The following is a 12517-nucleotide window of genomic DNA, read 5'->3' as shown; positions in this document are numbered from 1 at the left end:
GGTATTTCCGTGCAATTTGAGGTGGAATTTATATTATGAGCCAGGTTGTAAGTTCCCCTGTAGTATCCCTATCACGTTTGTTTGTTTGTCAGCTTTGTTAAAAATAAACTAATGGTAACTACTGGATTGACTTGGAGCTTGACATACTTGTATTAAGGAGCCGTGTATCAACTCTGATATTCCGCCCCAATATGCCATCTTTGATAGCATCTTCCAAAGGCTTCAAGGGCTCGCTGATGTTTCTTTCAAATCGTAGGCGAACAATAGCAATGGTACTTCCTTCTCTGAAAATAAAATATATCTTAGGGCCCATTTACATGGGGTTGGGTGACCCCAGGTGGGTGAGGTAGCCAGCTCAGGTGGGGAAAAAAATAAAATTGCCATCCCTTGGTGCCTCTCTGAAGATTATTGAATGCTATCAGAGCACTTAAAAAAAAAAAAAAATGGTATGCAAACACCGTGTTTTCGCGGTAAATTCTCTTCTATTAGACAGCCTCTCCACACCTTTCATGTAAACATGATGAGACATTATTATCGTGAAGTGTCAGATATTTTCTTAACCTACTTTATATCATGAACTTGCCCAGAAGCTGGCAAATGAAGACGAGAACGTAGCATCGATCGCGGTTTAAGCTAGCCTGATTCTCAGACGTCCGTGGTCGTTCGCGGTCGAGAGGGAGAGGAGCGAAAGGGACCGAGAACGACCTCGGACGTCTGAGAATCAGGCTAGGTTTAAGCATGTTTAACTTGTTTTTAAAACAAAAATTTTTTGGAATGAATGATAAAACTGCTATTGGCATAGATAAGGCTTTCGTATGATCTGCGAAATTGTGCAGATCTCCCCTTTATCTCATCATTATCATACTAATGTCCATCCAGTAATTGCTAAATAAACTTCCATTTTTAACAAGGTTATGACCCGACTGTGATTAGTATATCACGGATGTAAATTAACAAATTAAAGATGAGTTTCAATTCTTTTCCAATGCCCTCCAGCTATCGTTTATTCGGATACAGTTTTCTTCTGTTTTTTTCTTTCTTTTCTTTTAACAATTACACGATTGCATGTCAACGATAAACTGCTACATATGTCATATATACCTGAATTCCACAATAGTTATACCATATAGTTGCTTTTCGCTATTTTGAGATTGGGAGTAGATTCTTGCAATCTGTTAAAGAAACAGGTGAAATTCCTTCAATACATTTGATAGCAGACTGATAAAAGACAGACACCCTGTTGAAGCCACAGATGTAATAAAACCCTTACATGTAAATCCTGGAAGTTCACAGTATTACTCAAATAGATATGTGCAGTTTTCCAGTCCTAAGTGTCGTTAATTAGCCGGGGTTTTTGGGTATTTTGTTTGGTGTGGGTTTCCCATCATTTCAGCTTGTAAGTAACCTAAAGAGCGAGGAATTATTCAGCCATTGCTTAATTCTGTATTTCTCGGTTATTGAGCAAATGAAAATGGAAAGTACAGACGACAAAAGGGTAATTGACTTACTTCTGATATGACGTTTGATTTCAAGGCTTTATATTCAATTGCATTGGAGTTGTTAAACGCTTGCATCCATCTGATGTTTGTAATTCTAATTCCAAATTCATGATCCTCACACTGGTTTTCTGAACCTGTCAAACGTAGACATAAATAGAGATAAGTAATTATATTTACTTAAAAAATTAGAAGCAAGACGGACGTACAAGGACGTACAAGGGGGAGGGGGTTGGATGCCCCTCCCCCCCCCCCCCCGCAATAAGATAAAACATCAGTACCTGACATTTTCAGTAGTTGTTCATTCATCCTTCGCGCACATTTTGAGAAAGTTTAGTGATGGTCAGTTGCTATGGTTACGAGATATGACGCCTTACGGCTAAAAACATGCAAAATGCTTATTTATAAGTTATTTTATGTAAAGCACAAAAACATTATCATTTCTCGCAGTTTTAACCTGATTTCTAATTCTTGGTAAAATCCAAGATGGCGGCCAGGATGGCAACCATTTTTGGTGACGTCACAGGCCTCCAGCAGCGCCAACATCCCTAAAATATACCTCATCTTGTTAAGACCATCAAAGGCTTTCCACTGAAGGTAAAATCGTTTCAAAATACTGCAACATATCAAAAACCCCGGGGAGGGGTTCCATCCACCCTCTCTCCTCCCCGCTTGTGCCACGGTGGGGGTATGAGTTTGCGTGTACGTCCGAGGGTCACGTCATTCTTTAAATATAAACCTGTATGTGATACTATAAACTGATAACAGCCCTCAAAGTATCTTTCTGCAGGTAACTGCAGGGCGTTTCAAAAATCGCCACACGTTTAAAAAGGAATTCCAAGACAGTCTTAGCTTCGACGATTCCCGATTCTAGGTACTGGATTTCGGATTCGTTGTCATTGGAAGTTGGATTCCGGATTCCAATCGTTGGCGGGTTTTCCTGTTTCCTTCAGCTGTATTCCGGATTCCAAATTGCAGGATTCCTGGATTCCAAGCCAAGAATTCCTGGATTCCCAATTCCACAAGCTAAAATTTCCTGGTTTCTGGAATAGAGAATCCCTTAAATGGGACGACAATGAATGCTGAGCTTTTCCAAAGGTAATAACGCAAAAATGGGCTAATAAATGTCTTTCAACTACACGTTTAATTCAATGCCTGCCCTCTGTCTCACATGAAAAGATAGAATAGTTTCTGATCCACGCTGAACTGAATAACGTGACTCATCAGTTTTTTTTAAGAACCAGTTTTGCCACACTCATCAATGACGGAGGCAAATGTCGTCGTTAGGGCAAACTTTTATCGAAGTTCCAAACTACTGCATTCAATAGATTTTAGCCTATCACGACAATTGTTCACAAGAAAATAACAACTTATTACTTCAATTGCATTGCTTACTTTTAATGTTAAAAACTGAAAATAAAAATTACTTACATGCTATGTTAACCAGGGCAGGGCGAGAGGCCTCTCCGACTTTATTTTTTGCTGTACATTTGTAAGATCCAACATCCTCCCTCGTTATGTTAACGAGATGCAGAACTGGGCCAGTAACATTAAAAAGCCTCAGCGTTTTGCCCTCTTTGCTCCATGTGACTTCTGGGAATGGGTCGCCAGATGCACTGCATGTCAGCATCAAATTTTCTCCAACGCTGACTTTAGACTCTCTCTCTGGCTCCGTTGTAATTCTTGGAGGCACTGTCCAAAACAAAAAACGCAGATATAACAACTGGCTTTCTTTCATGATTTTGGGCGTTATTAAAAAAATAAGCTGGAAATGATTACGTCAGCCACAGGAGCCATCAAGCTGCTTTTAATTAATAGACGAATCTTTGCTGACGTCATCGCCGTACAATTTTCCTCGTTAGCATACGACTTAACAAGGCTCCTGACTTAACTTAATTGGAAGCCGTGGTCATATAAAAGGCAAAAGTTGAAAGAGCTGATTAAGTTGAGCAATTTTTGCAATTTTCAGCTCTTTGCAAGCAATATTGAAGGAAATATCAGCCATCAAAAACTTTGAAATTGCTGGGTGGCAAAAAAGTTAATGAGCCATACATTCTCTGTAGAATTTCGAGTTTTTAGACAACAATTTCTCCGAAACCATTTGGTTTATTAGGCTCAAATTTTCAGAGATAACTGCAAACTGTTATGCCCTTTCAATATTCAGAGTTTTTATTTTATTAGCGTCATCAGATAGTGATAAGCATATGTTACTGAGGCAAAAAGTGTAAACAAAGATTCGCCTATTGCAGGTTACTCAGGTACAGAAGTCTTCAAATAGAAGTATCCTTTATTTTTAAACCCTGTAGAACATCCACTTCAAATTCAGTTAAAACATGTAAAGAGGAAACAGGGGGGGGGGGGGGGGGGGGCCGTAAATAATAATTCGAAAGGTCAGTCATGGCTAGATTTTAAGTTCGACCGTCTTAAAAAGGAAATTTTATTATGTAATATTTTTTCCAAAATTAGAATGATGTTGTTTTGGTCCTTCTTAGACTTCTTACCTGCAAATTCATCTAGAACATTCATACATACGTACAAACATCACTTTTATTTATCCTCAGATTTACAGTGTAGCTCTTAAAGCTAATATTTCCGAGACAGAAGAAAATAAAGAATTTATTAAAGTAAAAATAATAATAATACAGGGAAACCTCTATTAAGCGGACACCTTTGGGACCTTCCCAATTGTCCGCTTAATAGAGAGTGTATGATTAACAGAGGTTTGTAAGAATTGCGCAATGTTTCTTTGTTAACGATTAACATACAACGGTTACTCTGCACTGTGATAAAGTTCCTTAATGTGGTGAAAATCTAAGTAAATATACTCAGAGTAAATTACTCCGCGAGTAAATGCGGACTAGTATCATTGATACCTTTGCCAGAGGGAGTTAGAGTTGATAGAATAACTTTCTAAAATGGTGGTAATAGAGAATTCAGATTGGCGATTTATAAGTACAGTTGTAAAACTATGAATACACGTTGCTATTAAGTGTTCATCAAAAAAAATTGCGGGTGGAGATGGCAAAATGATGTGTATGCAATAAAGTATAGTGTGTGAGTGTGTGAGTGTATATTATTTTATTAAAAACTGAATCATTGGATAATGCAATCATAGAGCTCTGATTGGCTTAGCCACCATGGTATATGAGCCATTATACCATGCTCTCCAAACAAGGTTACTGTACGCGTCTGCTCAAAACTAAAAACAAGCTGAAAATCGGTTGTTTTTACAAATAAAGTCGGAAAGAATTTTCGCTATTTTGTGGGCGTTTTTAATAAAAGAATTATTCCACTTGCGCTTGATGGATATGAGATGATTGTAGCCAACTCATATCTAACGCGCACTCGTGCAATTATTGTTAAATATTTGTTCGTTCATTAGTTGTGTTTGTTATTTTGCACAGCCTTAGGGAGGCTTTTAATGGACTAAGTTTACAGGACGTTTTTAGGTCGCCGGAAGGATAAAACGTTGACTACGTTTTTTTTCTTTGATGTCAGTCTATACTGTACTGTCAGAGTCCACAATATAATGGTAGGAACTGTAAAACCATGTCAAAATTGAAGAGATCAATCGACAACTGATCTCTCGAAGCGCTTTTTACTGTTATCATGACTGTTTTTGGACGGAGAAACTTCAAATTATATACAGCATTCATATATTGTGTACAGGACGAAAAATGACACAGCACTCAATATTCAGTCTTGCCGGTGATTCTGTATGCAAATCATTCCATGATTCACCATACCTATAATTCCTACTCATTTCAGACCTAAATCGTAAACTTTGAAAACAAGTTGCCTAATACATTTTAAAATAATTAGGCGACGGCGACAATTTACTTTACGTTGCTTATTTTACGTTTTGCGTGAAATAGCGTGAATATTTCATCTCTACGCGACCAATATAATCTTAATTATCGTTAATCGTTTTCGCAAGGCCCGAAATTTCTTTTTTAAAAATAATCGCTCTACCTAAAGAGTCCTTTTATGGTTGGTTAATTTACGCAACGAAGGAACCTTTGCTCTGCTATAATTATAACTGGATGTATAATTTACAACATGATTGAAAGTATTTTACTCAAAACTAAACCGCATGAGGAAAACGAGTTTTAAAATATTAATTGATATTTATGTCTGTAGTTTGTAGTGTCGTGAAAAATGATGGGTTTGTGATGCAATAAACTATGAATATACTCAGAATTTTCAAACCATAACATAGAATAAGGCTTTTGAAACATTATGGCACGTGCAGAAATTGTAAAAAAGGCAATTTCGTTAATTTCAAATTAAAGCCGGGCACGCAAGAACGAACTCACGTTCCATTGAGGAAGTAACTGATGCGAAGCTTACCACAACAGTTCTTTTGAAAAAGGGACTGTCAAAAATACTTAAGCCGCCATTCAAAGACTTTTCACAAGAGTTTCAGGATGACGTAAAGTAAATTTGGTTTCATAAATCTCTCTCACACTCAATAAAGGGAAAGGCGTTTTGAAAGACGCCTTAGCCTGAAAATGTTAAAAATAACTGATCACGTAGAAGTAAAGAGATACTTTACTTACCAAACACTATTAACTGTACTTGGTCCGTAAGACTTGGCTCAGGAAGGTTATTTTTGGAGAGCGATACCACGATAGAATATATGAACTCGTCGTCGTTGGTCACGGGATTTCTCAAAATCAGTGTAGCTAGAGGGCTTGCACTGTAGTTTGAAATAAATTTCGAAAAAACATTAAACGCTCCTCCTTCTTTGTTGGTTGCAATATCTTCTGATGCATCAGCATCACCTCTTCGCCTTTGAAATGTGACTCTATCAATGATTTCGGATGGCTCCGTAACGAAAGTCCAGACGAGTTTCAGACTCTCCCCAGTGTTGTTTACTCCTTCAACCAGAATTGTTGGTTTGTCAGGCTGTTTGTCCCATCTTATTGCCTCTAAGATAACCCAAGGATAAACAATGCATCATTTAGGTATTATTTGGTCGGCAATGAGTGTAACAAAATGGACATGTATAGAATTTGCTCACTAGAGACCTTTAGCATCAGGTTTTTCTTGTCACGTGACCACGGTCTTGCGGTCGCGTTTGCAGTTTGCAGTTCACGTTTGACCGGTAGGAAGGGCTTCCAGGGGTAAGTGACTTACGGCAAGGTTTTTTGCCACTAAAAATTGTACAGCCTCGCGTTTAAAGGCACGAAATAGCTTTTTATGTCCGTCTGCGATGTAGCCTGCGTTGCAAGCGTTTCCGTTTGGTTTCGGAGCAAAGAAAGACCGAGGAACGGGATTCTCGGTTTTGGCCGCGCGAGAAATGAAACAAGAGCCAAAAAATGAAAGTGGGGGGAGGGGAAGGGAAACCAACCCCTCCCCGCTCTTTTACTTGCGCCATTTTTCGCACGGTCTTTGACCCTCGTTCCTCGTTCTTTGCTCCTAAACCACACGGAAACGCTTACTACGCAGGCTAACTGCGATGTGTTTGTTGGATTTTTGTTCTCGAATCAATGAATTATTACTGTTTTTTAGGCAATAAAAGTAATGCACTTCAACTTGATGAAAAATAAACAACATCGGAACGCGCAGTTCAAATCGATTTTATATTCCTTTCTGCCGTCCTAACATAAGAAAGTTTCCTGTTCCAGTCCAGAGTTAATTTTTTTTTTCTATCTGCTTGTTACTGAATTCATAACTTAACTCAGTCTCTGTTTAGTTCCTACTTTTAACGTTCGGTATCACTCTGCGAATTTCATTTTATTTCATATAAGCCTTCTGGTTTCTTCTGGGCTCCCTTGCCAACTTACAATTCCTATATGTATTCTTGTATTGCATTATATTTTGGCTAAATAAAAATGAACCGAACTGAACGCCTTGCTAAAATTGGAACTCCCGGAAACTTCAAACGCGTAACGGCAAACTGCAGTTTGCAGTTTGCGGTTTCCCTTGAAAAACTTGATGCTAAAGGTCTTTACTGACTTACCAGATTGATGCAACTCGCCCCAAGTAAGGGAATCCGAATTCGAGCATCTGGCAAATTTTTGCAGGTGGAATCGGGAATCCGGGACCTTGGAATCCAGAATGCAACTGACAATTGGAATCCGGAATCCAAGTTTCATTGAAAAAGATCTGGAATCTAGTAATTGGAATCCTGAATCCACGGCGTGGAATTCAGACTCCAAGAATGTCTTGGATTTCCTTACATAAGGCGATGCAACGACGCGAAAATCAGTATGGTGGCAGAAACCCAGCGAGTAACCCGCTTTCCGTGACTTGTATTCATACTAACTGAAATAACTACCGTGGTATTTGAGAAATTCAAGAAAAAGTCTCTAGTTTAATAGAATGGTACGGAGTTATTCTTCTGTGGAACAATAAGTTGTTTTGTTGATGGCAAGAAATTGGTTATACACCAGGCTCACTGGTTGTGCGGAAGACTAGTGAAATATTTCAGCAATGATAAGGGCACTAATTTGGTTAGATCGCTAAAAACAAAATTAAACACGCACGCCATTTAGTGGTTTGTATTTATCCTAAAGTTTATAGTCGGAACGATTCACTTTAGAAAGCTGGTTTACTAACTTAGAAAAAATGCCACTGAAACGTAGTCAACAGTAGACTGCTTGCAGTCCACCTTTTCTCTTAAAATCCGTCTATTTCTTATCTCGGCCAGCGCGATTGCAAACAACGACGTTACGTTACAATAAGGGATTAGGACCAGACGAGAAAAGACGGACTGCGGACTCTTTTGTAGTAATAAACAAACCCTCCGTCAGCCCAGAAACGGAGTAACCGATTGGTCAATTTTACAGCTGTTGACTGGTCTGTGGGGGAGATGCAAGCGATAAAAATAGTCACGCGTCACAACCAACTGCGAACAATTACGAACCTAGCGGTAATCGCTTGTAAACTAAAATGTTAAGGATATCTTACAGAAGGAAACTGATGTAAATTTCATCAAGAGAAAGGAAATCAAGGCAATCTTACCGGATTTTAAAAAAAAGTACAAATTTTCAGTTGTTTATGTTCTATTTATAAAATGTTTCAAGTTACTCGGGTTTAATTGGTTAAATAAACTACCTTGACAGCTTCGTTGTCCCCAGACAGAACAAAAGAGTCAGCAGTCTCTTATTTTTTCTTCTCGGGCTTACGCCCTCCTTTATCGTGGCTCGCGGCTTCGCCGCTGGCGGCATGCTTAGGTTTTTTCGCGCAGTAACTTTGCAAAGAAAAATAAGAAACTGCTCGCAGTCTAAGTCAACAGTTACCGGCACCGTACAAACGACTTCACAGTATTGACGGACTCAAGCAAACCGAACAACGACAGAATCACTGGACAGCCGAGAATTTGACTAACAATAAACGACTGTTTAACTGTGACAATAGAACGATCGAAACGCACCAATGACATTACGAGTCTTCATAGCCATAACATCACGGCTTAACTGACAGGCGACCAAGAACATGGCGAACTGACACTGAAGTCAATAACCAGAGATTAGTGCCATCAACTGACGTGATACAACTCACTTTGACTCTAAAGATATTACTACCGCACAGGTTGTCGAAATGTCAGTCACTGTCAACAACAGTCCTATTGAGTACTGGGTATGCTCAACCTACTTCTAAACAGGTTTTGATTTAATATGCCCTTGGGGTTGTGAGATTTGTATTGAGGTACAGGTAGTCAGGCAGGTAGACTACTTCTCCCAAAAACCGACGGGCTAGAGACAATTTTGCGTACATGTAGCTAAAACGAATAGTTTGCTTGAATGTGTCACTCTTGTTCTCAGTAATAAAGTGAAAACCAACCAGAGCATTCTTGTCATGCTTCAGTTGTTTCCATCGCGAAAAGCCTCAATGGACATTGCTTTTTTCGAAAGAAAAAAAAGCACTCATCTTCGGAAACTTAATCCTTCTACTAAATTGATGACAGCTCCATCAATGAATTATTTTCAGCGCATCTTTCTACGAAGCGAAAGGAATATGACAAAGTACGTGATAAAAGAAGCCAACAGCAAATATTGTATAAAGTAATTATACGTGTTGTAAGAAGCACTTCGTCTCTTCCCTCTTTTCCTAACTTCCTGTTAAAATGACTTATGCACTTTATGTAACTTATAACAGTGTGATATGATTGGATAAAATAAATTTTCCGACACCTTTACTCCTAGGCCGCAACTTAAATCCTAAGAATTTAATTATTTTCTTAGAAAATCCTAGGAATTCCTAGCAATTCTTAGCGTCATTTCGAAAGGGAAGTGACATTTAAATGAACTTTGTTTTTTTTTCTTTTTCAAGAGATACCCGTGTATCTTTAGATCTTTTTAACTTGTCTAGCGCGGTTTTCAGAAACTAGACGAAAAAGGATTTAAGGACAAGACTGCGTGTTGTAATGTGTTCGCCCTTGTGTTAAATTGATCAAAATTCGTTTTTCTCTGAATGACTCAACAGTTTTCAAAACATAGTGGAAAGAAGGGCAAAAATAGTTTTTTCCACTGTGCACCGCTGTACAGAATGTACATTCCCTTACAATACAAAGCCTTCCTGGTAGATTGATGTTTACAATTTTAATTGGTGTAGTTGAACGTTCGCTTGGTATGCGCAAAGGTCGACTTTAGAAAAGCGTCCTCGAGCTCCTGTTAAACTCCAACACTCAATTTCGCGTAACCTGCGAATACAGCCGTTTCTCCTTGCTCCTCGCTGCTAAGAACGTTTCGCCAGGAAGAACGTCTACGACTCAGCGATAGAAATTCAATACTCGGTGATGACGTAAAATCTGTCCGGAATCTGGTTAGGAGCTCTGATTGGTCGACGTAGTGGTTATATTGTTTTACCTATATTGTTTACGAATGACACACAAAAGGCCACAAAGGTCAAATTTAAACGTGATGAATCTACTTCAAAAACAGTCAATATTCCTAGAATATATTCTTCTTTAGAAAAAGCATCTGAGTTTCGCTGGAGCTCGTTCGCAAAAGATCACAAAACTTTACCATAATCGACCAGGAGAAACATAAGATCAAACAAATTTACATTTGGAACCCCATGACAGCGGATTTGTTAAGTAAACATTGATTAACGTCGTCAGAATGGAATTTCTGTCACTGAGTCGCAAACGTTCCTCCTGGCAAGACGTCCCTGGCGGCGAGGAGCTAGGAGAAAAGGCTGCATTCGTAGGCTAAATTTCGCGATGAACGTGCTCATTAATCGTTTAAGGAAAATTTTTGGTTTCAGGTTTTAGGCTATGGTAGAGAACATTGAGGGTTGTTTACGTAGATTATCGTTTATATATATAGCACAAAAACAAAGCTGAAATATGAATGCTCAACGTCGCAAGTAAATAGTATGAACAACATTTGAACCTTACAAACAATTAATGAAAGGTGTGGCGACAAAATCGCTGCGCTCACGTCATCTGCACTGTCTAAAGCACAAATCTTTTGGAAATTTGACACCAGTCAGATTGGGTCACGACCAGGCAATGAAAAAAAAGAAGCCAAGAGAACTGAGGAGACTCTATAGTCGCCAATCTTATTTACAATGTGTTAGCACGTACTAGTCACACTTACCTGAGCGACCAACGGTCATCACAAGTAAAGCCACCATCTTTGGTATCAGCTTCGCCATAGTTGTTCTTTAGACGTAGCAGGGATCTACACAAAGTAACATTTCGGTTAGAGCGCCAAATAGGTGCCAAACGAGTTACAGCTGTAACACTGGGTCACGATAGCACGTTATTCCTGAGGAACGCTCTGCACCCTTTCACAGAAAACGATTAAACTCAACGAGCTCACACGCGATGTCAGTGCACATGACGCGTTCTTTCAGCAGACGCAAATCTCGCAAATATTAGCTTCCTTACTTTTTACGCTTGTGAATATTGTATCTCTCCTGTGTGCAGTGAGGCCTGTACAGGCATGCTAATTTGCTGTTAAAACGGTTACCTGAGGATCGGTTTCATTGACCGAAAAGACTCAATGGTATCATTGATATTAACTTTCCCCTATAACGTCTAAACACATTTCTTAATGAACATTGGCAGGTAGAATCAGCATCCTGGTTAATTCTGCAAAGAAGCGTTCGAAAACACTTGAATTCGCGTTATTTTAATGGTCATTCCTCTCAATTTCAGTCAGCGACTGAAAAAAAGACAATAGAATTTAACTAAGGAAAAATCGGAAAGAGTTACGAAACGTGCTTTCGCGAATCATGTATTCTTTAATATTGGCCCAACTTTTTACAAGCCATGATGTTCGGCACGTTTAATTTGTCTTATGTGACAGCTTCAGAGATAGCAAGCCCAATGCCAATAGAAGTGACGAACTCTTGAACTTCTGTTCACCTTCATCTATACTATTTGAGTGCAAATGAGCAAACGGCTAAAAAGATTGTAACATATATAACTTTCGCCATCGGCGACATTTTCTAATAACTCTTACAAGAAGAGAAATTCATTGCATTCATATGTCTGACTTGCTTAAGGTTTTTACATACAGTTAAACCTCGCTTTACGCGCGGACACTCGCTTAATAAGGACTCCTCATTAAAGGCCATTTGCGATGGCGTCATTTTACCACTACGACCGGAATCCTTTACGGTTTTCCTTTTATATTTAAATTTGGTAATCCCAGCGAGGATTAAATGCCAATCCCCTAATTTGCACAAGAAAGCTAAACCCCGAAGGATTCTGGTAGTAGTAGTAAAATGGCGTCAACGTGCAAGTGGCCTATTACGGAAAGTTTTCTTTGTCCCTTGGGAAAGAAAGCCGTTTAATGCAAACACCCCGTTAATATGGACACTTTCTATGGTCCCCTCAGTGTCCGTATTAAGGAGGTTTGACTATCTATCCCGCTTTACGGACACCCCATTATTACGGACAGTTTGCTTTGTCCCTGAGGAAAGAAAGCCCTTACAATTTTTACATCATTATGCATGCCAAGTTCATTTTTAAAAAAAATGTTTCTTTCTCATTTTACTCTTCACCCTTCACTCTTTTCGTTCCTAATTCCTCGCAATGATAGCTTTATGAAGGTTATAGA

General features: G+C 38.9%; 1 protein-coding gene across 1 annotated transcript in view; it reads right to left on the bottom strand.

Annotated features, from left to right (window-relative positions):
• The window catches only part of LOC140949674 (uncharacterized), a 23130-nt gene extending 12025 nt beyond the window's left edge, over positions 1–11105 (bottom strand). The window contains exons 1-6 of the mRNA XM_073398820.1: positions 11048–11105; positions 6056–6427; positions 2928–3188; positions 1509–1633; positions 1102–1172; positions 148–284 (exon numbers count right to left, since the gene is read on the bottom strand). Of these exons, the coding sequence (XP_073254921.1) occupies positions 148–284; positions 1102–1172; positions 1509–1633; positions 2928–3188; positions 6056–6427; positions 11048–11105 (1024 nt within the window). The remainder of the gene's footprint in view (positions 1–147; positions 285–1101; positions 1173–1508; positions 1634–2927; positions 3189–6055; positions 6428–11047) is intronic.
• Between the last annotated feature and the right edge of the window lie 1412 nt (positions 11106–12517).

The sequence above is a fragment of the Porites lutea genome, chromosome 10 (genome assembly GCF_958299795.1).
Source record: "Porites lutea chromosome 10, jaPorLute2.1, whole genome shotgun sequence".
NCBI classification, from domain to species: Eukaryota; Metazoa; Cnidaria; class Anthozoa; order Scleractinia; family Poritidae; genus Porites; species Porites lutea.
This window is presented reverse-complemented; position numbering and strand designations above follow the sequence as displayed.